The sequence below is a fragment of the Meleagris gallopavo genome, chromosome 10, assembly GCF_905368555.1.
Source record: "Meleagris gallopavo chromosome 10, MGAL_WU_HG_1.1, whole genome shotgun sequence".
Lineage (NCBI taxonomy): Eukaryota > Metazoa > Chordata > Aves > Galliformes > Phasianidae > Meleagris > Meleagris gallopavo.
The window spans coordinates 11,946,827-11,973,968 of NC_139413.1; the positions used below are offsets into that span (position 1 = coordinate 11,946,827).

General features: G+C 39.3%; 2 protein-coding genes across 5 annotated transcripts in view; one reads left to right on the plus strand and one right to left on the minus strand.

The window, feature by feature from the left end:
• Window positions 1-9,597, plus strand: part of PLPPR5 (phospholipid phosphatase related 5) — a 203,121-nt gene extending 193,524 nt beyond the window's left edge. Inside the window, exon 7 of the mRNA XM_085232184.1 lies at window positions 9,129-9,597. Within this exon, the coding sequence (XP_085088310.1) occupies window positions 9,129-9,240 (112 nt within the window). The 3' untranslated portion in view covers window positions 9,241-9,597. The remainder of the gene's footprint in view (window positions 1-9,128) is intronic.
• On the minus strand, window positions 1-27,063 carry SNX7 (sorting nexin 7). 4 transcript variants are annotated; one of them, XM_085232176.1, is made up of 9 exons: window positions 26,695-27,061; window positions 21,446-21,628; window positions 19,671-19,781; window positions 19,105-19,269; window positions 18,163-18,364; window positions 16,413-16,612; window positions 13,561-13,647; window positions 6,825-6,977; window positions 1-408 (listed from the first exon to the last, which is right to left on the minus strand). In XM_085232176.1, the coding sequence occupies exons 1-9, from the start codon at window positions 26,860-26,862 to the stop codon at window positions 328-330; spliced, it is 1,350 nt and encodes a 449-aa protein (XP_085088302.1). In that variant the 5' UTR covers window positions 26,863-27,061; the 3' UTR covers window positions 1-327. The 4 variants fall into 4 exon arrangements, with proteins under 4 accessions (XP_085088302.1, XP_085088303.1, XP_085088304.1 ...); XM_085232180.1 differs by lacking the exon at window positions 1-408 and adding an exon at window positions 8,061-8,121 and having other exon boundaries at window positions 6,871-6,977; window positions 26,695-27,062; XM_085232177.1 differs by lacking the exon at window positions 13,561-13,647 and having other exon boundaries at window positions 26,695-27,063.
• Window positions 27,064-27,142: the final 79 nt, after the last annotated feature.

A 27,142-nucleotide genomic window follows, 5' to 3' on the forward strand; every position in this document is an offset into this window, starting at 1 on the left:
TTTCCTTATTAAACTTTTTATTAAAATTGAGCTTTATTTTACATATTTAAAATATTTTATATCCAAGTTACGCAATATGTATGAAAAAAATTGTATGTGAACACTTGCATAAAAATATGTAAAATCATGACCAAGCAATATAAAGCAATATATAGCATGTTCCAAAATGTATTTCAGGAGTAGAATACCTGAGTTTTCAATAAGCTGGTTTCCTGCGTTTCACTGATTTTAACAGTTGTATTTAATAACGTATCTGATCTCATATAAAGCACTTCTTTGGTTGAGAAAAACTTCACGGAAAAGGTGGAGATCAAGCAGAGATATTACTCAAGGCCTGTCTTCAGAATCTTCTTCCCCATGATGATCCACTGTTTGAGATGCTAGGAAGGACTCCCATGTAGCAAGGCACTTAAAAAAATCCACAGATACATATTAATATAGCAACTTCTGTAAAACTGGTAGCCAAGGAGAAAAAGCAGCAGAAAAAAAAAGAGTACGTATGCATTGTCACAAGCTGTTTTTGTGGGACCGTGGTAATAGCAAAATATGGTTTCCTAGGCAGCTCAGTGATATGCAAAATGTTAGCCAACACGCTGGGTGAGCTGTAAAGGTCACTTTTACATAATGACAAGCACACAGTGTGAGCATCGTAATTGTATGTGTTAGCATGGGAGATGCTAACATTAATTATGCTCTTCTTTTATCTCTTCCTTTAGTTACAGGCAAAGATCTTCTCTAAATAGAAAGCACAGTCACACACAGTTCCTTGGTAATCTCCATGGATTCCTATAGCATATCCAATATTCTTTCCAAGTTAAATTAAAACATTTTTTTTCTAAATACACAGATAATTTGTTTTTCCCCTGAGTAATGAGAAAGAAATGGGACCAGAAAGGCAGGGGGCTGGGGGGAGATTGCCATATTTACAGCAAATGTATTTCTCTCCTAATGGAAGAACATATTAATAACTGTGCAAACTATATATATGTATATTATTGGAAGCAGTGTAAGTGAAAAAATAATGATAATAAAAACCCCCAAATGAATTGTAGTTCAATTTGGCTTAAATGAGTGTTGGCAGCTTGGCAAACCTTTATAAATCAGAAGTTAGTATTGAGGATCATGGCAAGCCTATTGCTGGGTAACCCATGATATGCTGATGCCTGTTACTCAGCATACCAGGTTTCTGCCATTTCACACCTATCATTGAAACAGTGCAGCCAAACTCATGCAATAATTCTGTTTTGAAATGAAAACATTATAATAAAACTTTGACTTACACACTCATACTTACTGCTATTGATAATGCAGCTTATTTGCTTCTTATGTACAGTTTTTTTATGAAGAATTTGAAATATTCATAATAAGTAACTCTTCTGAAAATCTCAACAAACTCTCTTATATTAAAACCTGAACAGCATACTCAGTTAATTCAAACTTTGAATTAACTCAGCCCTGAAAACATCATTTCCTAAGTGAAAACTTTTGCCATAAGCCATTCAAGCTAGAGTAATGCACTATTGCGCATCTACCTGCAAGGAGACAATTGGGCTGATCTGACAGTCACAACTAATGATAATTTATGAAATTTAAGAGCAAAATGAAGGAGATACATGAATGGAGATTGAATGGAGTTGGAGGAATCTGTGATGGTATGAGGAGGCAGGATCAGGGATGTCAATAGAAAATCTAACAAAAGATGGCAGCAGTTATGCCTCTGAAGACACAAAACCAAAAAGGGGCTGCATGATAATGCAAGAGATTAAAACATCTGATTGATTGAGATCACAAAGAAAAAGTATGTAGGAGCTTGCTTTCACATGGGCTCTTTGTCATTATCAGACATGTTAGAAAGTCATTATCAGATATGTCATGTTATCTGCATGTTCTCCTCCACACTACATAAACCATAAACCTACTCCCCCAAGCTTATTTTTGTGATCTTGACAGATCTAATTTCCTTTGCTTCTTGCACTGCACAACATTGTGATGCTGTTGAGAGCACACTGAAGGTTTGAATTACTGTGAAAAGAGAGGAGTAACTGGATAAGACTCACAAGCAAATCTGCATTTCTTCACTGGCCTTTTGGAGAAATGTTATTTTGCAATGGTAAATCAGGGAGGAGCAGTGAAAGTAACGCTAGCTAGCATGAACAGTGATCTGCAAATGTTGCAAACTGACTTCTGACTTAAAAGGTCTTTTTGACCTTTTGTTGAAAGCCTTTAAGGTTTGTTCAGTAGTCTCCCTTTCTTCATGTGACACTGTGGCAGCTGCATCTATCTGAGGTGTCTGAGCTGGAAGGTGGCTTCTTGGTTTAAAAATGTCAACTAGCCAGCTGCTAGAAATGTGTTTTCACTGTGGTACTCATCCTCAGATTTCTATTTGCTAGAGCCCAGACTGGATTGCCATCCTAGAAAACTGCAAGGCACATCTGTTTTTCCTAAGCTTTTCCTAGGTGTGAGACAAGAAATAATCAGTTTCTTGAACAGTGTTTTGTTGGCAATGAATGAATGTTGCTTGTGTTTTTTTTTTTCTGAGCCACGGTTTAATTTATACTATGTAACTTCATATTTTGTCATTTTGTAATTTCAGTAATGTCTGGTAAAGTACATACATCATATTTACTGTCTTGAATATAAAAATAGATCCCTATTATCTTTGCAACACAGAGCCAAAACACGTGTTAAAATGCAGTCACACTACATTGCTTCTTCAGATAGATACAACTTACCAAAGTCTTTCCACACAAGGATGCAGAGCATTTTTTTCAGTTACACAAGTTATTTGGTTTTTAATTTATCCCCACTTATATAACCAAAACACATTTTCAAAAATGTAAGAGCAATGGTGGCTCATTTCACTGTCAGACATCACAGTGCTGCTACAGCTGACAAGTTTTATAATTAACCGTACCAAAACAAAAGTAGGTCTCTGTGCCTTAGGCTCAAGCTTTTTATAACGTGAAGCATGAACTGCATGAACGACATTTTGTTACTGATGTACACTTCAGCCTTATTACAGAATGCTTTTACAGAGTTCTCCTGGGAGGGTGAAAATGGAGATCTAAGCACAGGATATGCCCACTTTCACAAAAGAGACAGAAAGGAGACAAAAAGAAAAACCAAACCCAGGAAATTAAATGTGCATGCATAGTGTTGAAATTCATAATCCAATTACTTGTAAAAGCCCAGCAGAATACATTAGAAAATCTAAATATACAAAATGAAAGAGCTTAAATAGGCTATTTTACCTAAAGTATTCTGATTACTAGTGTTCTGCACATCTGTTCTACAACACCATTTTTAGAAATAGCAGCAAGAGGTTTCCATATACAATTGCATATTTAACTAAAAAGGAGATTTAAAAATAGAACATGTAGTAGGGATGATAACAGAAGCAATGTGTCATATGCCATGTGTTTCAGTTCCCTGTTTTCCATGGTTAATACCTTAAAAATATCCTTTGTGATGACATTTCCTAGAGTAGAATCTGAAAATGAAGTCTTCTGTTTTTTTAGAGAGAGAGACAGAAATCATGTTTATAGTTTTTGAGTGCAAGAAAACAAAAACTAGAGTGTATACAAATAGAAAATGCTGACTCCCCTTATATATAAAAAAATATTCCTGAAAGTATTTAAAATAAATGTCCATGTCTGAAATGACTGCAAATGTTTAAACAGCTGGACATGGCAAATACAAAACCAGAGGCTACACTTTAAAAGATGTATCTTAGCACAAGGAAAAAAGCATGTTATTTCAGTGCCCAAACTAATTAGATATAATTCTACATTATAGGGGGTGAAGGGGATAAACATTATTCCTGCTTTTATTACAGTGCGTATAAGCAATGGAAAACCAAACTGATGTATTTGCTGGATTTACAGTGTCTGACCAGAGCTTACTCTGGTCTTGTTTTATTTTCTCTGAATATGTTAACAAAGTTTTTTGCTGAGAAAATTAAAAACTTCTTTTTCCTTGATGCAAATATCCTAGAGATTATGGCAAACATGAGGAAATAGGAATTGGTAAATGTTTAATTGCTATTGTTCTTTGATGCCAAAGTACATTCCTAGGTGCCTGGATTGTTGGCTAATATGAACCAGGATGACTTCAGATACACTAGTTAAGTAACAAGAACTTTGTATCTTGTTTTGGATTTAGTAACGCTCTGTCCTAAGGGTGCTGGAGAATATTTATACCTAACTTAATGGAAAGACCTGGTGACAATCTGCTCTCTCAGCTGTATGCTCTGCCCTGTGGTTAGGTTATGATTTCAACCACTGGGAAGATTGTATCTCCCGTGAGCTAAGAGGTGTGCTAATTCAGGCCATTGTGTCGTACCTAGGGCACGGGAAAATGCATAAAAGAAATGGTATGGCATTGAGACACACTTCATTCAAGGACTCTTCTGTAAGGCAAACAAACTGGTGTTTTCTTCTTCAGAATGAGAGGTCCTGATTTCAAATTAAAACGTTCTCTTTTCTTTTTACATAAAATCCTTCTTTTTTTAGCAATGCAATTACACTCATTTTTAATACAGTAAGTTCTAAATCTTGCATAGGGAGAGACTTAGCATGTATTCAACTCTTTTTTGTAAGAAAAGGAAGAAAACTTCATGAGCTCCTGAGACCAACTACAGGAACTGCAAGTGACTGCTCAGTGATGGTAATACTGGGCTATTAAATGGCATCATATGCAGATGTATTATGCAGATTGTACAATATCAAGGAAAGAGTTTGTTCTCATAGGTCTGCATAGGAGCACCCCATAAACTCGAAACATTGGGCTTTAATTAGTATCTGTTACACTGAGAGAGTCAAAGAGACTGAGATTCCATAGCCATAGAAACAAAGGAACACTTCTTACTCAAATGCTAATCTTAAAGGTAGGACTTCATTTTTTATGGAAAGCATAAGAATCATATTCTGATGCTCAGATTTCTGAGATTCCCTTCCTAAAGTTTTACCTCTAGGCAGCAAGCACAGGAAGATGCTAATGTTTTGTCTGTTTGTTTGTTTCCTGTTGTATTCAGGACTGCAGGACCTATCATTTGTAATATAAGGTCTTCTCCAATAATTAACTATCAGCAATAACAACAGATCTCAAAAAAAAAAGCACATTTTAGATAAAAATTCCCCAAACTCTTCAAATTAATTTTACCAAAATCTCCTGAATGCCAGAATTGAGATAACGATTTTCTGCTAAAAACAAAGCCAAAAACAACAACAACAACAACAACAACAACAACAACAAACAGAAACAAAACTTGCTAAGCCCTCACATTTCAGCCAGGTTAGCCTAATGTTTGTTATTACAGCAAATATTTTTTTCTAAAATCAGGATCTGTCAGGACATAACAGGACAACCACTTAAAGTTTTCAAGAAAAGTACCAACAAAGAATAATGTCTCAGTGTAAACTAACTTGTCCAGTATTTCAGAGACTACTTAAGAAAAGCCACTGGTACCTGTAGAACCATTTTTCACATATTTGACTTAGTGATAATAATTTCATGTATGAGCTTTGACATTCTGAAATGAAATTCTAATTAAGTGAAAAACATTTTTAGACAGGAAAGAGACAAAAAGAATTATTTTTGTGTTTTAACTTAGCTAATCATTCATGAAGAAAATATTCCAATATATTTAGCACTGATTTAATATACATATTCATGATATAGAAACCAGAGATCATCAGTAGCTGTAAAAAATGTGAGAGGATGCCAAAAGTTTGCTGCTTGATTTCAGAAAATATTTTGATCTTCATATGTAACAACAGATTGTCAATGTCCGCACATCTCACAGGCTGCATCCTAATTAACTAGACTTGATGATCAAGAGCTCTGTCTTTTCAATTATGTTCTAACAAAATGATTTGTAAAACCAGGACACTGATTTTACATTGAGGCTAATGGACAACCCATAAAAAGACTGGAACGTGAGACTGGAAGACACAGATATCAACATATATCTGTGAAAAATACTGTTTTTTGATTAGTAGATGGGCAACTGCTTTACTACAGGAGAGCCTGAAAAAAATCAAGATACTGAGATACTTTCAAAACAAGCACAACATAAGCAACATGTTGCCTCTGAAGAAACTTCACAGAATGCTTAAGAGATTTTGTTACATGTATTCAAGTTCTGTTAGAATATCTTACTTGGAATTTTTACTAAGAGCAATAGCTATGCCATTTGAATTGAAATTAAAATTGTATTTCAACCATATCGCTTTCTTTCCAAAGTAGTCAGTTTCAATTATAAAAAGATTTGATTTAGTAACTGTATCCATTTGTGCATTTTGAAAAACGTGCCATGAGCTTTTCATACTGACTTCTCAAACTTGTATTGCTGTTATCACAGTGAAGTCTGACTTGTTCACATTCCTCAGAGAAATAACAATGAGAACTGTCTGAGTGTGCTGTTTTAAAAGGAACCATTTAAATGTTTTTCTCATATAAAGTAATTTATAAATGTGAAGCCTTCCAGGGGGCTTCTTCACACAGTCACTGCAAAAGGCTTCTAAGCTGAATTAGAGCAGCTGACATGCAACCCAAAAATATCTCCCAAATTCTTGTGGTTAGTAAAACAAGACTGCCCTCTGTTGTTGATGAACTCAGGATCAACCACTTGGGCACGAATAAAATATGTTTTGCTTAAAACAATTCAAGTTAATGGAACTGTGTCTTTCTTCCCACAAAAACTGATTCTGAAGTTAACACAAGTTTGAACTAAAATGCAACATTTATTCTTTAGATACAATGCAATGATTTCTCTGCTGAAATAATCATTCAATAATAACTATTGCTATGAGAAAGGGTTTTACCTCTTCATAATAACGGAGATTATTGTCAGCCACATTAGTGAACGCTGATCTCATATCATACTGCATGTTTTGCTTCCACCTGTCCCAGTCTGCTTTCAGAGCGTTATTGGCACATTCCACTTTATCTTCAAGTTTCCCAATCTCCTCTGAGAACTAAATACAAATTGTAAACATAAAAAATAAAAATATAAAAATCAGTAGAGTTAGCATTTTAAAATTGATTGAAACCAAGTGACTGTAGTGCAGTAAAGTGAACAGAACTGCAGAAGCAAGGTTGGTATTAAAATTAGCACATCAGTTCCTGGTGATAAATAATTTAAAATTTGATTCCTAATGAATAGCTCAGTACAATTTCTGAAATATTAATAGCAGGAATTTGAGAGAAGAACTAAAATGTTGCTGAAAGTATTTTTTGTTGACTGGGAAGTTACAGACTCTGGCACTTCTTTGCTGGCACCCAACAGTAATGCATCTAAAAAGGAAAACACTGAGGGCTTTATTGGAGCAAAATCAAGTTTACAAATGAGATTTGGCCAGAAGACTGAGGAAATTCTGACAACTTTTGATGACTTCAGGAGAAATCAGAATGAGGGGGAAAACAGCAGAAATTATACTCAGATTTCTTGCCCATCACCTTGCTGTCCTTTGGTGTGGAACTAATCCTGGTGTGACAATACAAGGGAGCAAGAAATACCGAAGTAGAGAAAGAACTTAAAATGGAGGATTTCAGCAAAGCAGGGACTCTTTGAGAGATCCAGAATCAAAACCTTGAGGGCAGCTGCTATGCAGCCATTATTTTCCTCTAATTGCTGGAGATGCACAAAGTGACTCCAAACTAATGGGAATTAGAAATAGATAAAGGGCCTCTCTCTAGCGAGTCTTCTAGTCCTGTCACTAATTTTGTGCCTATTGTCATTTGCTAATCAGCTGTGTCAGTGCTGGCTGGCACCCAGTTGCAGAATGAGACAAATCTTCTGCAGCTACAGTGTGAATTAATGCCTTAGGACTGCATAGCATCTGTCTGAAGCAAACCTAGGGAGGTCAGGTACAAGCACCATCTATAAGGATCATAAAGCAGAAAAAGCTGATCTTCTTATATTGTTTCCATTGCAACTCAGGTACTGTACACCTTCCTCTTATTCTTTTTACTCTTCTATAAGGCAAAGTGTTCTTTCATCATACTTCTCTGTGAAGTTGGATAGCTCTCCTGTTAAGTGCCACAGAGCTGGTGCTTACATTGATAGGAACTTCCAAGTCTTCTACAAGATCTTCAAGGGATGCTTAGGCTATTCACACACTGCAAGAAAACCAAGCTTCAGAAAAGGACATGGAAAGCTGTGGTCCACAGCCTTCAGATCTAACCATACACAGAGGGCAGCTCACCAGTGCCATAGCTGGAGGTGCTGCAAACAGCAGAAACAAGCTAAGTGACTCTATCTGGAACAGGCATGGAACCTGAGCCCAATCCTTAAAATTGGAGGTATCAGGGGAAGATGACAGCTCATACACGTTGCTGTGTGACTGTTGTGAAGAAGAGACACGTATGTTTTAACCAAGTAACTCTTGTTTGTGTACATTTTCACTACGCAATGCTCAGAAGTCCTGTTCACAGTCCATATAGCCAGCATAAAACCAATTCAGATTCTGACAAAATAAAATCCTTATGTTCAAATTAGGCAAAAACAGAGTAGCTAGGAAAAATGAAAGAAATTTCAACCAAATGTTTTTTCCCACACTCCATGATACAGAGAGGAATAAATTTTTAGTTAGACTTTATTTCTACATTGACTTTCCTTGCTACATTTCTAGATTCATGAAATATTGGACACTATTTAAGAAGAAAATGAAAAAACATTATTTCTATTTCACCGAAAAGCCGAAGTTCAATTATCCAGCTAGACCAGTAATCAAACTATGGGCAAGAGTAATTTCATCAACTACCAAAAGTGTATTCAACATGAAAAGGTCAATCCAAAGATTAAATATGGGGAAATTACCTTTAAAGATATTACAGGCAACTGGATTAGGTATCTTGGGCATGCCCCAAGTTAATTGCCTTACCTTCTAACACTAAAAATGAATGCACACAGAATACTGAAAATAGTGACTATTTGTAGATGATTTAGAGTAAGAAAGGCAATTGAATCCATTTTTCTGCTTTTGCAAGAAAAAAAAAATCTTATATAAAAATGAGCTAGACTGCATGCTTAAAGAAATCTGGCTTCAAAGTCCTGGAATCATCATCCTCCCTTTATCTTGACCTTTGTATCTTTAAGGCATTTATTTTACAGTTTGTTTTTGTCTTGCCTTTTCTAGGAACTACAAATTTCTTCTATGGTGTAACTACAGTATGATGTGGGCAGGCAGACTGTTCTACATCCCTGCCTGGATATGCGGTTTAAGCACTACCCTCTAAAGCCCCCCAGTGTATCAAGGTGGGGGCTGAACTTAGGGTCTAAAGACAGAGTTATGCCACACTTCATCTCAACTAGAAAGGTTTAAAGTCTACTTTTTCACAGCTGAAAAGAAACATACATACTATCTATCTTCTTCAGCTGAAAGAAGAAATCAAGAAATGGCTTGGTTTCTGAACAAGTACATCCACGTAGTGTGTACTTGTTTTACAAGGTTTACATTGTTACAATTTATCCTACAAATTAAATATGATCCTAAATCCATTTTCTTACACTGACCTCATTGAGGCAGCTAGAGCAACAAATTAATTCTTACACCAGTGCTTCCTGCAGGAGGACAGCACGGTGCTCACCAGATGTTATACCACTGGACAGAAGCAGTAAGACAGGCCTGCCAGGGCAGAGCACTACCAGCCATGAACAGGGTGACTTGTAGCCAAAGGGACTTGCAGCAACAGCAAAATTACCTGGTAAGTGACATAAAATTGTATAGTATCTCAATATGCCAAACAGCATGACCTTGTATCTACTACACGAATTAATCCTTCACTTGGACATACAAACCCTGCTCAGCCTGAAGTAAAACATACCATACATTCAGAATGTGATAGATTTAGCATTTGTTTTCTTCACTTCAAGCTTGAATAGCAGAATCCATAAGTCGGCATTTAAACCTGTCAGGTTCTGTCGGAGCAGATTATACCAACCTTTTGTCAGAATTAGTATTAGTACTCGCAGCAGTATCAAATCTATAAAATAGCTCCTAGACACTGAAGGAGGCACTGGCTACTCCTTCAGAACAGAGCATAGGAGCAATGAAGCCAAAATGGTAGCCTCTTTACAGCCAGAGCTCTGGAGGAAAGAAAGGCCTAGATGAGTGGGAGGGCATTCAAACACCCCTCCCAAAAATCTGTCAGGAGGCTGCATCCAAAATCACAATCTTCAGATCTTCCGTACTTTGAATAACAGCCACCTTCAACACCTACATTTTGATGGGGGAGGATAATTTTGGGGTTTTTAGAAGCATCACAAATACCTGTCCTAAAAGCCCATTAGGAGAAGCATGTCTCAAGAAAATGTTTATTCCTAGCTAATGAACCTGACCTCTTACAAGGTTTAATCTGTGATTCCAGTCTGTCAGCTGCACCGACCTTGGGAATGTTTTGCACTCTCTTGCTGTATAACTGCCTGCTTGCTAAATCATTTAATGTTTGCTGTGACCATTGCTAAAGATCTCACTGCCTTTTATCAGCTCTACGGACAGGCTGAGATTCCTTATCTATGGTGGAAGTATAATTCAAATAAGATTAGAGTTCTTGCAAGTCATTGTCAGCAGAATTTCTGGCTACCAGATTGCACTGACAAGACCAATCTGATGTCTGTGAAATCATTAGAAGCTACACAGGGTATGTCTAAAAACAGAAATGTGCAAATAAAGCCAAAGTCAGCATTTGACACCAATTCCAATAACAGAACCTCTGTTTTCAGGCTTTTTTTCCAACCTCCTCTCATTCTGAAAGCAGTCGGGATAGAAGTGTCAAGAAAATAGGTCAACATGTAATAAAAATTAAAAAACAGTAAAAAACGTTCAGGAAACAGAAGTTACTTGAATAGTTAAAAAATAGCAGTGCAAAACTCTCTGTGGACAAGCTACCATTAATGGAGAAAGTCTTCCATTTTTAATGAAGAAAAAAGTTAGCAGGATGCAGCCGCCACTCAATTAGAGAAGACAGGATTTTATGATCAGACTAACAGACTTTGCTTTGCTGCTCTGATGTGACTGTAAGAAAAGTCAAGATCTCAGCATTTTTTGAAATGAGTAAGAAATAGAGAGGCTGGAAAGACAAAGCAGAGATCTGAACTCCTAGGTAACCACACAACCCACAGGCTTTTACCACAGTGGTACCAAGGGAATGCAGGAACAGTTAAAAAAGACCAGGTTCAGTGGAAGCAAGGACAAACATCTCATTACGGAGCACAGAGTTGTCAATATCAAATCAATGGTACAATCAATGCAATGCAAAAGGGAAAATTATTCCTTTTTGTCTATAACTGCTGAAGAAAACCACGTGTCAGCATCTTGTCTGAGGACTCCATCAGATTATACCAGAAATGCTTTCTTAGAAGGCCATGTCCTGCCAGGCAGTGTCCCTGGGACACTGGTAGACAGCAGTAAGGCCAGCTGCTAACTAAGCTTTATGAACTGCATTTCAGCACTGAGTCACTCTGTGCAAATACAACTGTTTTTAGCAACAAACTATACAAGTGGGAAGTACTGATAAAAGGGATGCAATGTTGATGCAAAATTGATTTAACTAACTGCATACAAATAACTTGAGCAATGACTTATAACACGCCTTCTGGCCAGATGAAGTTCTTAATATGTACTCTATCTTCACATGCAGTGCAACTAAGAGACCTGATCCATGATACAGCCAGCATGAGACCTCACTTACCAGTTAATTGGCCAGTACATAGATACATATATTTTGTAGATAGACTGAGAATAGAAATAATTAAGTAAAGATTTGCTTGAAGATGGTCTTTGCTGATTCCTACAGATGTGAAGTTAGTGTTATGAAACTTGTTAATTTATTACAAAGAGTAGTTTGTAGTTTCCCTATAAATCTTTGGAAGCAAAAAGCAGAAGTGGTTCTCCTGGCAGCCAGTGACCTTTCTGAGCCCTACCGGCTGGTTGCCAGACATGGTGATACCCCTGCACATCCCATAACCCCAGGCCAAGGAAACCATACGAGCCCCTGCTCTCCTTCATCCTCCACTCTGTGTTACTCAGAGGCTGCCACCATCCCTGCCCTGCAGATTCACAGGTTTTGCCTGCACCCACTGAGCCTTTAGCACTGGTGTTCTGCCCGCAAGGGTAAGCAGGATGTCTGGGAGGCAGCCAGCCTGGGGTCACGGCTGCCAGCTGGTGGGGACACCATGCCAGGGAGCTGAGAACATGGTGGCCAGGTGAAGAGTGGGCAGCGGGCAGTGGGTCAGCCTGTGCCCTCTAAGGGTAGCATGGCAATCTGCTGGCTTTGCTGGCAACCACAGGCAGCAGAGGACCAAGACCCATCCTTGCTGCCCAGCTCCCAGCCTGCTGCAAACTGTGTCCCAGACTAAGGACAGGAGAAGCAGCAGGAGTAGAGAAACAAAACAGATAAGAGAGCAGAAAGGCAGTAAAATGAAAGGACAGTGTAAGCAAATAATTTCTGTTTCAGGAAAAAAACATAAGTTTTTGCTGGCTGCTGCATTATGCAGAGGCAAATTATTATGAAATACAGTGCAGACATCACAGATACCAGATAGCAATAATATATTCCTACTTATTCTGTTAATTGACAGAAAATCAAATGAAAATACACACCTCATCTGCCAAAAGATATCTAAATGGCTCATCTGCTAATTGCAGCAACTAATAAAAAATATCTGAAATGTCAAGGACCTTCTTCAATGTACTAAAAAGCTGCAGTGAATAATCACTAGTCATCTAGTCATTTTTATATATTATTTACACTGTAAGATACTTGGTGCTAACAGTGTGTGGAGGACATTTAGGCGTTAGAGATAAAAAAGTTTTCAAAATGCCAGTTCTCTTCTTCATCGGATTTGTAATGTGCACAGGTGATAGCAGAGCAGTATGGGAAACCATCCCAAGACCAGCACTGCATTGTGCTGCATTGCACACGAGTTGACCAAGACCAGAAGCAAGCTGGTGGCAGTGGCAGGAAGGCGAGCTGCTGAGGCTGTGCAAACTCATCCCATTGAGCTTTGGTGATGGCTTAGAGGATGCTCAAGTCCATGTGCTATAGGTATGACTGCATTAGAATGGAGGTGTCAGCTAGTAAAAAATATCCTAAAAAATAACCAATCCTGAAAGAATAGGATGCAGAAATTTTCATTTTAAATATGTCTCATGAATGGCTTTGCTCTTTCTACCTCCTATTCCTTTCTCATGTCAACAGAGCAGCAGCTACAAGAGCACTGCAGCAAGTCTTACTTTAACTCTCAGTGTGGAAGAATGCTAAAAATAAGCTGCTGTGCCATCTGCATTGACAACACATGCTCCACGAACGCCCACTATTCCCAGTCCTTTGCTGTAGCTACCTATCCACTGAAGTTCTGCTTTTTTCTCAAGGTTGCCTTTGCCTGGCATGTGTAGCTGCAAAGTCCCCTGGTTTCCCAGAGGAAGTACAGGACACAGAGACACCATACAGTTACAGTGCATGGCTTCACAGGACATGCATTGTTCAGGGGATTCACTTTCTGCAATTAGAGTAAGGCCTGGAATATTTCAGCATTCTGTACAAAGACATACTCACCAGATCCTTGTCTGTCTTTTTATTGGCTAAAGCATCAACTTTGGAATCAAGCTCGCTTTGAATTTGGTCTCTCCTTTTCAAAACACCCTTAATATAAAAAAAAAGAAACACACACAAAAAAAAAAAAAAAAAGAAAAAAATAAACTGAATATATTCAGAAAACCATGGTATTACAGGTGAAATTTTCATTTCTGATGTTCATTTGCTCTGTGACCTTGAGCAAGTCTTGAACATTTCTCTTTACCTGAGTTTCCGCATCTGCAGAAGTACACTCAGGTGTGATTAACTCACAGAAGGCATTAGTTCTTTTCAAGAAATAATCAAACGAAGGACAAATATAATTACAAATCTAAAATACCTCCTCTTACACTACTTTGCTGCAACTGATTTTACTTCTTCATATAAATAACAGATTTTCGGTATCTACCTCTAGCATAGGGCATGTTGAACTAGCAGAGGACCCAAGCAGCTCTACCTTCTCTAGCCGTCTTGTCTGACTGTGTTCTCTCTGATATCTTCTCAGTTCAACACGAACGACATAAAAAATGGAATAAAAAAATAGGAGCTGAATTTTCAAATAATTTTTCAATGTTTCTTCTAGAACAGATACTCACTAGAAAAGCTGGTAAACCTGGCTTTGGACAGCTCTGAGTAATACACTGGCAGTATGTACCCACATAAGTCTACCTTTCAGTAGCTCAGAAAATCTTTTATTTAGATAAATATAGAAAATGTTTAGCTGTAAGCACAGAAGCAAAATAAATAGCTCTGGAAGAGCTGTCCATCACATTACAAATGCTTTCTTTTCCTTTTTTTCTTTTTTTTGTATTTCTTTTGCCTTTTTAAAAAACTATTGTTTTGATTATATGCTGAATTTTATCACAAATACTCCTTAAATTATAAGATAAAACCCAATGATTTTAACGTTGGTATGTTACAACCATAGGCAAGTGCTGACTTCCAACTGCAAATAGAAGAACTGTTTTATAAACATATCATTATATTTTAATAATATTTTGTATAATTAATGCTATTCTGACACAAAATCCTCAAATAATTGCGTGTGGACCCATAGCTAACTTACTGCTGCAATCTGTATGCTGAAGCTCAGCAGGACAGAGTTACACTCTCCAGATTTGCTCTGCTTCTGTTGTGAGTCAGCTAGAAAGGAGCCTGTCTCGATGTAAATATTTAGCTACAAATTCATCTCTGCCCTCAGCTTTCGGCTGAACTCACAGCACTGGAAAATACAAAGTCTAATCCATTGTACTGATCACACCTTCTGTACATATGCCAATTATGTTAGTGCAGCAGCACATAAAGGTGCCTGCAGTGAAGGGTTAAACACACCCCAGAAGTCAGGTTTTATTAGTGTGCGACTTCCCCTATTGTATTTTTAATATAAGCAGCCCCCTCTCCAAACTGTGAGAGGCAAGTAAGTTATAGGAAAAAGAAATCCATGGTGAATGAAAGGAAAAGAGCAGTGGTTGAAAGGAATGAGCTAGAGGAGCAAGACTTTCCTCATTAATCCTCTGGCAACTTAACATTGTGTTGCAAGCACTTGGACATTGCAACCAGAAATAAAATGAAAACAAACAAAACAAAATAAGCAACGAGCAACAGAAACTTGCCACTGTGCATTAAGAGCTTGGGTGTTATTCTGTGATTTGTACAGAGAAATCTCCCTGTAGGCACAAAAGGGAGGACCTGTACAAAGGTGAGCCAAGCTGTAGAGAGCATGTCTTAATAACATGAGGGATGGAAAGGCTCACAGGTAACAGACTTAGAAGTTCTGAAAAATAAGAATTGAAGGAGGAAATACTGCAATTTGCGAAGATATTCATCTCTTCATGCTTTTAAGTACATTAATACCTATCTCGACCTACCTGCATGTACATTTAAATAATATGGCCTGTGAGATATGGGATATTTTCTATGGTTTCTCTTTCAATGAAACTAGTCGCTGCAGCACTAGTTTCTAACTTTCAGAAGCTAAACCTATTGAAAAATGGACAATGTTCTGCCCAGTGCCAGTAAAGGCCTTTGCTGGCTGAGTTAGCTTGGCTCTTGCTGTACACATGGCCTGTAGCACACTCAGCTCCTGCTGCCCTGTGAGCTGGGTTCCTAGCAGAGACACAAAAGCAGACACTGCAGCTTGCCTCGGGATGGCAAATCCCACAAAGATGTGTTTGTAGACATTTTTTGCTTTCTGAAGGCAGAAGAGTGGGAATTATGACATGCTAAAATCAGTTTTGGAATTATGTTGATTATCAATCAGGACAGATTTTTTATATTCTCTCCAAGTGTAAGAAAAATACATCCATAGAGGTAACTGAGAGCATCAGCTTATGGCAGAGGCTAAAACAAGCTTATGACACAGGGACTGGAAGCTCCCTGCTGTTCTAGAAAAAGAAGAAGTAATTTAGGAACATCTCCTAGAAAAGGAGAAACCTCTCCACTCCTTCTCCCCCGCACAATCTGTTACTGCATATTTTAGCACCCTCAGAAGAGGTCTTTCTAACTGCTTTTCCTTGAACCTTTCTGTGCTCCAGCCCTACCACACACAGCTCTAAAACCAGACTTTTGTACTGCTACCACAGGCTCCCTGCCACACAAACTACTAAGCAGTTCTTGTCTGAAATGGGTGCCTCTTGCCTGATTGTTAATCAGGAAAACAGGACAAACCAGATTCTCTGCTAACGGACAGCTCTCCCATTGCCATGCACATTTACTAACAGCAGAAGGGTGGCCACAAAATATTTTTCATCAGTTACGGACTTGCTTCCAGAATCTGTCAATGGCCTAAGACAAACTTCACATACTGCCAAAAGCAATCCTTAATGAAACCTTACCATCAGAATTTCACTGTAGAGAACATACTCATGTATGATTGGTAGCAGATTTTCAGAGAGCCCGGCCATTCGTTTCTCTGTAGCTTTGCAACATTTGTCAATGCAGCTGGCGACGCCTTTTAGGGAGTCTGCTATATCTTCTTCTGATGCTGACCAGAGTGTGTGGATGGGGCCATACTCCTTCATCTCATTAAAATACTCTTAACGGGGACATAGACACAGATTAGTCTTTTGTTCACTAACAGATGTCTAAGTGATACTAACCACAACCTCCTATTTACTGTGAACACAGCAAGGAACCGGCAGCTTTATTTTAAAGTCCTAAAAGGTGCAGACAACACAAGGAAGTTCATTCCAGTTCTGTTTTTGATATCTCCTTTAGAAGTTTTTATTAATTTAAATAGATGGATACCACAAGAGTTGCTTCTCTGTGTCTTTATATCAAGTGATAATTTGTGGAAGGCACAGAAGTCACTGTGATGTTTGGTAATACTTAGCTTGGGCAAGCCTGAATATGACCTGAAAACAGGACATATTGAAAGCATAATTTTAACACAATTGAATTTATAATGAAGAAATGTCCAAAAAAAGATGGACACACACACAGCTGTGTGCTGTGAAGAATCCAACATCTACTATGAAAGCATTTCAACAAAAAAGCATCCATGCAAGATGGAACTGAAAATCACACGTTAAGATACTACAAACATTCTCAAGTCCTCATCAGTGCAACCTGCACACTGGTGTTCTGCCTCTTGCTATTTGGAAAATCTAGAAAGAAGATTTATTAAGCTTTTGGGATCACGTCAAAATTCATAAGGTTTTCCAAGAAATATTTTGGTGCTGATGACTTGAATGTAAAGACCTCAGCCAGCTGGTTCCACTGGAATGAGCCGTATCAAAAAGAACGCTTTTCAGCAACATGAATTTTCATTTATTAAGACCCCTCTAACTTGGCATGGATGTGCTGAGATCTAGCTCTGCACACTAAAGCACAAAGTATCAATTATTAGAGAATACAGTGTAGCACTTCCAACTTCTACTATATATAGAGTAACGTCCCTTAAGTGCTGACCAGTAGAATCAACAGTAATCAACAGACCTAGACTGAGATCAGTGTTAAGCTCAGAAAATTAATAATTTAGAGCTACAAGTGGGTGTGCAGGCTGCTGTTATGTAAGGAAAAATATGAGCTTAAGTAATCTTTCTCTCTAAAACTCTTAACAGACACAGTTTCCCATGACAGAAACTACTGCCAACAGTAAAGCTCTTGAAATTAAAAAATAATCTACTTGGCCAACATGTGGGAAAAAAAAGAACGCAGAATGAAACTAAAAGAGACACATACAGAGTTCCAGAATCTACACAGCATTATAACAGTATGAGACAGCACAGAAAACTGACTCTTTACATTCCATTCAAAATGCAAAATGTCACACAGCTCTCCAATAAGCACAATAAAAAGATAGCCATACTTGTTATGTTTCTTATTTTTAAGTTCCTTTTCAAGCAGGTCAATGATGTGTTAAAACCCTCCCTATTACCACGTTGCTGTAGTTAACTTGAAGATCTGCCAGAACAATGACCATTTTGGAAAACATGGTACAAATACAAATCTCTCTTTTCCCCCGTTTGCTGAAAATAACTATTTTGCTTGGCACAATGAAAACAAATTTACTGTTTACAGCAAGTCATTTGCCAATATATCAGTTTCTTAAACCCATTAGAAATATATTTGTTTTCTACTTACCCCTTTCTTCCTTGTAAATTCTATGAGCTATTTTGTCCAGTATGTTTATTTTGTGACTAAATGTTTCCATATATTCATTCATTTCTGCAAACATTTCAGGACGATTTTTAACTCCTCCTCTTACTGAAGATGCTACGGCTCTTACGGTCTGTCCCATTCTGCTCAGCAAACCTGGACCCTGCTTCTTGTGCGAGGAGAGTTCCTAAAACCAGAATGTACTGTGTTTATTTGCACATACATATTTAAATTCTTTAGAAATAATAATATATGATTTAAAGCTTTTTGTCTGTTTGTTTTTAAACAAAAATTGCATACACCTCAATGAAAAAAAAGACAATTCAGATGTCTTTTTAGAGGCAAAATCTTACTCTAAGACTTTCTGAACAGACATAAAGATACTGTGCACTGTGCTCTTACAAAGAATGACCGAAGATGCCAGAAAACCTTTACCCTTTTGTTCTGTACAGTGAGTTGACTACTTTGCAATTTAGCCTCTAGAACAGGAAAACAGAGGTAAAGATTGCATTGGGAAAAGCAAACAATGATCCTACAGGAAGAAGTAATCCAGCTATTTTTTTGGAACTGTTTTTACATCTTGATAGAATAACCTAAAGTTCAGAGGATGGCTCTGAATACAAAACTCGGATCTTCACACACATCATATAGTATTGTGAATTTGTCACAGAAATCCAAACACAGCAACAAAAACTGCTGTGAAAGATACAGTAATACTTATGGCCACACACAAGATAGCCAAATGCACAGAAGAAAAGGCTTTCTCAGGGAAAGAATATTCCAGAAATTCCACATCTTCTTCTGACCGTTTTGCAACAAGCCATCAGAGGATGCTGTTGAGTACTGATCTAGGGAGGCTCCTCATACACCATTACTGACACACCATGTGGTTCCATATAACTGTAGATAAAAATAAAGCCATTTTACCCAGGCTTGTGCAGTAAGAAAAATTTTGAAGTCTTCATTAAAAGTTAAGGTTGGGTGATCAGCAATACGGTTCAAAAATTTATGTAGAGCTTTTCTTCGAGTCTCGATGAATTCATCACTAAATCGTTCCACCATTCCTTTCATCACAAATTTTTCTGGCAATGGCTAAGGAAAGAAAGAAAGAAAGAAAGAAAGAAAGAAAGAAAGAAAGAAAGAAAGAAAGAAAGAAAGAAAGAAAGAAAGAAAGAAAGAAAGAAAGAAAGAAAAAAAAACATATTATATAACTTGCATACTATCATACATATTATAATAGCTTTTCTACTTGCTGAAAACATAGCTATGACCTTGTAAAATTCACCACATGAAAACCAAATTGTTTCAAAGACAAACGTAAGAAGTACCCTTGCAGAATTTTTAATTATCACATATACATGCATATAAAGCTACTAATGAAAAGGTTAGTTTAATGTTTGTCAGATTTCAGAAACCCCAGAAAGACCTCAAACATCTTTGTACAAAGCCAGAAAACAAATTAATAAAAATAATATAAGTTTTAGCAAACAAACAGGAATAATTAGTGTTGGATGTGCTTCTTCAAGTTTGCTCTTCAACCAAAGAAAATCCTGATATCGTCGTCGGACCTCATATTCACAGGAGTCAAATTCACCACGAGATGTCTGAAAACAATGAGCAGAAAACACAGGTCCAGGAAGTTAGAATAGTGGCTAAAAAGCACAATATCATTTTACATCTTGAACAGATGTAAATTCTAGTTTGCTCATGCTATTTGCTTGCAGTTTTTAAAGCACAATGATTAATTGTTTTAGCAGATAAAACATAATTTTTTCAAGAAATCAAAGTTCTACTTAAAAAAAAAAAAAAAAAAAAGACAACACAACAGATTGACTTCAAATAATCAGTCTAACAGTGTTTCCAAAAGATTTCAATCATTACTTTAGTGTGGTGTTTCCCTTTTAACAATCACAGTTATGTTCATTTCATTTAGGGCACTTCCGAAGGAGTTAAAAATCAAAGAGTGAGGAAAGCCCATTTTTTAGCATTTTGGAAAAACCAGAAAGAGCTGATATATGTCCTTGAGGCCTGCTGACACCACCCAACAATCCCTGCTTTCAACGCATGAAAACTTCAGCATATCATAGCACATTGCCCGTGCTGTTTAATGGATTCTTCAATCCATCAATCCCAGTTTTGTAGCCCTTTGTCAGAGCTCGCCAACAAATCTTTAGTACTTAGAAAAAATGCTTATTACAGCATTGCAAAATTGCCAAACCATGAGATTTTATCCTTGCTCCATCTTCTGGAGTCAAGCTACAAAGAGCCCAGGTGTTCAGCAAAGCAATGCACTGTTTAGCATTCATTGTTGCACAGCGATTTACAGCGTGACGCAAGCACATGGCAAAAGAACTCACTCAGACTCTCCAACCTAAACCTTTTTAAGGACTGAATAAACTTTTTTCAAGGTATGTGGGAGGAATGCTTTTACTTTATCATCAACAACCAGCACTTCAAATTAAATATGATAAGGAAGGATGAAAGAGATAAAGAAGCAAAAGCAATCCACCTTACAGCCCTTCCATATTTGCCTGCAGAAAAAGATGTTCATTCATCTACAAAAAGATGCATGAAGTGAAAATTATTGCTCACAACCTAATGAAGATAGCTCTCTTCCTACTCTTTTAAATATTTTATGAGGAATTGATAAGTTCTCTATTTAAAGACGAGTAATTCCCATTTGAAAATTTGGTTTTAAATGTATCTTTTAAAAAGAACTCAAAGTCAAATAAATGAACACAGTAATTCTCAAACCACTGCCTGCAGAATATTTGCTGGTAATCCCAAAAGAGCTGGCTGGTCTCACAGCGCTGTCTTTCTTCCTTATTTCCAGTAAACAATTTGCATTCAGGACAGCTGAAAATGCACTGTGTTGTTTGCTAGTATTACTTTTTCACTTGAGAACTTTGGGAAATCATATGCAACTGCAGGTTGGAAACAAATTTCCAGGTGACAGCGGGTACTACTACAGTTACTGAAGAATGGAGCTGAAAGACTTTGCAGCAGCTGAGCTTCAGGCAAGGCAGCTCTTTTCTCAGTATAAAAAAATCATGCCCATATACATGTGTGTATATACTTACACTGATTTTTTTGTTTTCAGAATCAACTGCACAATTACATATGATTACAGTGGTCATAGCAGAGTCAGAGCACAGTTTCAGTTGGGTAGTAACCCAGAGAATGGTTCACAAGAAGGCTGAAAATGCTATCGCTGTTACCTCCGTGAGGCTCTGAGGTTTACCCTGATCCTCATCTAATAGATGCTTACCTTTGTGACTACTCTGTACGTAATAAATGTTTCAATGGCTGTAATGTGGCTTTCAGGGTCATCAACAGTAACGAAGAGATCTTTTAATTCTGGTTCATCTTCAAATTTATACTGGTTTATCATAGATGAGGGGGATATTGGCATTGAAGGACTGAATGAGTTCGCCTCAGCCAGTGACGTATCCTGCAGACAGGACATGAGAACATCCACGCTGAAACATATTTATACACAACCAAACACATCTTGGATGCTAAAATGGTAAGTTTTAAAATAAAACTTAGGACAGACAAAAGAAGTGTATGATCTGTAACAAGTCTATTATTCTCTTCAGTATTTGCTTCGGTGAGGATATAAGGAATGAGATTTATTCTAGAACTGATCAAAGCAAAACGGTACCTTCTGACAAGAAATTTATGCACAGCTAGAGAACAGAACTTGCCTGTGGATGCTAAAATGAGTTATGAATACAAGCAGCCAGTACCTGTGCAGTTTGATTACCAGCTTTGTTAACATTGTTTGCAGCATTATTTCAGGACTAAGGAAGTTTCAGTTATTTCTAGTAAGCTGTACTATAAGAAAGTATGACTTCAAAAGACCAAGACAAAATCCAATTTTGAGTTTTTACTGGAATCAGATATTTCAGCTTGCACATATTTTAAAATAGAATTTGAAATAGAAAGCTTTTACAAAGACATGAATTTCATCTTTAATAGGTATGCATGTAGTATAAAACTGCTGTTTAATTTCTTAATTAAATTAAATCCACTAACTACAGAAAACAGCATAATATAAATAATATATGTTTAAAAATAATGAGGATAATTAAAACAATCACGATATTTGAAATATCATTTTATGTAGCTTTTCTAATATATCAAATACAGTGATATATTTCAATGAACAACAAACTTTAATATTCATTGGTGTTTTCAGAAAGTTTCCTAAAAATCTGCAAGACATAAATAAAAAATAGAAGTGCATGTAGCAAAAATAAACAGTAAAACTGCTTGAGGAAGCAAAGAGGTCATGGTGTAATGGGCCCAGTTAGTGGGAAATCGCTTCCTCAAGTTTACAGAGCATGAAAATTGCTTTCTCTTTTCAAAAATTTAAGAAGCTGATATGCCAAATTGGATAAAAGCTGAAGGTTTCTGCAGGAGGTCAGCACGTGGATGAGCAGCCGCCTGTCGTGTCGGCCCACCGGAGGCTGACCAGCTCCAGGCCCTGTGCCCCTGCTGGCAGCTGGCGGGGTGCTGAGGAGCTCACCCCACACACACGGCACCGCACTGGCCATCTGCAATGGAAGATGCCTTCTTTTTGGGGGGCTTCTCAAGGCAGAAGCCCCCTTAATTCTCTGCAACATATCAGCAGCTTGTTTCAGGCTTGCTTGAGCTACCTCTCCACTTGCTTTACAACGCAGTAAAATCAATTGCTTGTCTAAGCCCATAAATAAGCAATATAGAATGGTTTGGGTTGGAAGGGGCCTTAAAGATGACCCAGTTCCAACCCTCCCACTAGAGCAGGTTACCGAAAGCCCCATTTGCCTGGCCTTGAGCACCTCCAAGGATGGGGCACCTGCAGCTGCTCTGGGCAACCCGTTCACAAGGCTGGCTGCTCTCTTGCAAGATAATCCCAGTGGCAAAAGTAGCCCGTTGTAGTGCCTTGCTGACTATGGAACATGCAGAAAAGAGATGTTGCTGATGAGAAAACTGTAAGATGTCAGAAGTGGGAATGTATGAGTCCACACAAACCAGAGCTGTGTACTGTCAGGTGGGACTGAAGAGTACAAGACTGGTATCACTGAAGCTGGGAAGAATTTTTCCTTTGGCTTTAACCGGGCCAAAACTATCTCTGGGACATGTTCTTCTCCCTTTTCCTGCTCTAACCCTCATTTTCTATGCAAACTCTCTCCTTTTGAATCTACCAATGTACTTTCACACATATGGAGTAGAAAATCATATTGAGAATTACAAACTGAAAGTATTAATATACCAGATCTCCTCTTCTATGACTCTGTGATTAAAGGTGATGGTTTTAACATTATATAGCTGCTTAACTGTATGTCTGTCAGTTGCTTGACATATTTTACTCAGGCTGTTCCAGCCCACAATTTCTGTACTGACCAGAGCAGTGGGGGATGAACACAAAAGCTGTGTTTTCTCTGCTCTACAGCACCAGCTGCCCATGCTCTATGTGGAGAATGAGCACAGTTTCTCAAATGTGCTTGTGTGAAGCAAAGTGCTGAGAAAACAGGAAATTTCCAGGGAAAGAAAAATGCATGTGAACATGCACAGGACTTGAATGGCTATCGACGAATAATGACAATGCAAAGCCTAATCAAGGTAAATGTGTTTCATACTGTCTAATTTCCTACAGGTCACCAATATCTTCATGTTTCCTTCCTCCTCAGTTGCTACTAAAAGTTGTACAGGCAGGTTCTGCAAAGCATGTTTTTATATGAAAGGGCTCACAAGTGTGTGATCTGAGAAATAAAACAGCAACAAGAAAAATCCACGGAACAAGCAAGTCTTCTCGTTTGCTGTACTACGCCCATTGTGTCATCTGCATATGAATAAGTGCGCATGAGTTTTAAGTAAGCATGTTTCTTCTTTACTTCAGGTTTACTTCCAGCAGTTCTTGAAAGAACAAGGTAAACAAAAAATAAAGCTAGTTTTCTGTTCTTCTATGCAGCTATGACATTGAAGTTGGAACTATGTTTTTGTGTATGTTATGGGTGGAAGGAATTTTGTGGCAGAAAAGAAAACAAGCAAATGTTCCCATTCTTGGTTTAAAAAATTTTTCATTTGACTGAAATTGGCCACTAAGACTCCAAAATTAATATGGGATAGAAACACTTATACAGTGGAAGCAGCCTCAAGATGGGCTGAGCACACAGCCTGCAGTTCTCTGGGGAAACCATTAAGCCCTGGAGTTTGCCAAAGCACTGCTCTTACCCAGAGCATGGACACTTGGCTCAAGGCTATCGCCATCGGAGCATTCACCTGAGGCCAGGGATCCAAAGCAGGTTTGGAATCAGGTGATATGATGGCAAGGTATCTTGTAGGAGAATAGCTCAGTTGTTGGAGCATTCTTCAAAGAAGGAGAGAGATTCAGGAAGACAAGATAGCTCCTTGGCTGACCACTCAACTTTTAAATCAGGCTCAAATCCCTGATCCACTTGTTCCAGGAAAAAAATTGCCTCTGTGCAATTCTGCAGTGGCACATACATCTTTCCTACAAGCACCATGAAGAAAATTTTCTGTAATTATGGAAGAGAACCAACTCTAAAACAGAGTTGTGAAAGGGCTCCTTAATATTTTAAGCATTAACCAAATCAGCTCTGTCAATGCCATGTCAGGGTACCAGGAACAAGGAACAAGAGGACTACCAGGGTGAATATTGCAACACACACGGTATAGTGACACTCATGAAAGAAAGCAGGTTGTGGTGTGACTCATAATTCAACCTTGAGAAGTCGTCTCTGCTGAAGTGACCTCAGAACTTTCTCCATGGTGATGGAAACTTGGATAAAGTGAAATGCAGGTTACATCAGAAAATGGTTTATCAGAGCTGCCAAGAAGCCAGTCTGTAATATTTGAGATACGTCATGAGTTGCTGGCTCAATGGTTATGACACTGCCAAGTCAAATGTCTATGAATTTTCATACAATAAAAACTTGGCGACTACATCTTGAGTAATAACTGAGGGTATTGAGGCTGACAACTTTTTAAGAACCTCATTTTTCATCACTGAGATAGTTGGTCCGTTCCACTGACTAAACTTAGAAAAATGAAGTTGATGCAGCACCAGGCACTGAGCACTGCGCTGCCTCTGCATCCCGTTCAGCCTGCCCACGTTACACCACTGCCTTAAGGACAGCAGTGTGAATTAAACATGAGGAGGTCTCAGAACAGTATGTTACGGACAAATGAGCTTTACAAAAATCAGTCCGAAACTACATTTAACCTGTCAGTGTCCCTTTCATATAACGGATGCATGGAAACAGGCTGTGATCCCAAATCACCTCCACAGATTTTCATCATCTTGAAAGATCAGCCCTCAAATTGAAGCTGAAAGCAAACTGTTTATTTCTGGCTGATACACAACCACCAAAAGCAGGAGCCCAAGACTTGCACATAGCATATTCCTGTCTGCAGAAAAAGGCTATCGTTCTGCATGCAGTAAGAATTGTTAAGATTTACTATAAGCAGGAAATATTTTGCATGAATCTGCATGGAAGATATTTAAGGATACAGATGTTTGTCAGAGGGCAGGAGTAATTATGAGAAACACTTGTTTTGTTTTCTGTTCTCAAGGAACATCACGCTTGACAAGCAAGCATGTCGGTATGTTGTATTGACAGACATTGAAACTGCATGCAGAGCTGCCCAGGCTTGTGCCTGCCTGGCAAAAGAAAAAGGATTCCAGGTGAGAAACAGCTAACACTACTGAGCACTGGTTTTGTGCTCAAGTTCAGTGAATGTGATTTAGCTAACTCTACTTAGGCTTCAAAAAAGCACAGATAACTTGGTAAGATTTAGCCTGACCTTTTGCCCATTACAGACCATTAAATCACCTAACAGTCCCCTTGGCTTTAAAATCCATCAATTTCAGGATTTTTACTGCAGTCAGTTTAAATGGCTCCTGAGAATCAACTCTTATTCCAATGGTTTTTATTCACATTTACAAAAAATTGCTTATTTTCCATAGAAATATAGGAGAAACATCTTTAATTCCAATAACAATCGGTCCCAGTGAAGAAGCAGGATATCACATTTTCAAACAGGAAAAACACTCGCAGTTTCTCTCCCCGTCGCACATCCTGGCACGCAGCAGTTCGGGACTCGCAGAAGGCGCCCAAGCAGAAGCTGCCCGCTCCGACGGCTGCTCGGCGCCCTCCCGGCCTCCCGCCGTGCGGTCAGTGCGCCAAGGGCCGCGGGGACGGCGCAGCCCTGAAGCGCGGGGGAGCGCCCGGCAGCGTCCCGCCGAGCCGCTGCATTGTCTGCACGCGCAATCAGCCGCTGCCCCGCGCCGTGCCCGGGCCGCCACGCTTCAGGCATTCCCGGCCGAGGGCTGCAGAGCGGTTCCACGCAGGCGAGACTGAGCGCGAGCCCGCCCCGCCCGTCCCGTCCCACCCCGTCCCGTCCCGTCGGCAGCGGGGGATCTTCGGCCGCCCCGTCCGCGCTCGGTCCCGGCGCTGCCACGCGCATCCGCCCCGGCTGAGGGGAGAGCGCGGCTGGGCACGGCCGTACCTTGCTGAACACCTCCAGGTCGTCCTCGTCGTCGTCGAACTCCAGCACCTCGGCAGAGGCGGTGAGCAGCGGCGTCCGGGCCGTACCGGGGGCACCAGCGAGGGGTTCCAGCCCTCCCCCGCCGGCGGGGGGCAGCGTCGGCTCCGGCGTCCGGCCCTCCGCTTCCATCCTTCCCGCGAGCGCGGGCGGCGGCCCCGCCGGAGCCGCTACCCGGGGCGCCGCAATTGCCCGCCCGCCGCTCCGCCGCCCCGCCGCCCCCGGCCCGGCCCAGGGCAGCCCCGGGGCGCGCCCAGTGCGCAGGAGTGGAAGAGGCGGCGGCGGGAGGGCCCGACAGCCGGGACGGGGCGGGATGCGGCGGGGCCGGGGCGGAGCGCGTGCCGCGGGCGGGCGGGGACGGGGCGTCCCTGCGGAGGTGGTTGGAAGGCGGGGGCTGCTTGCGGGGCGGGGG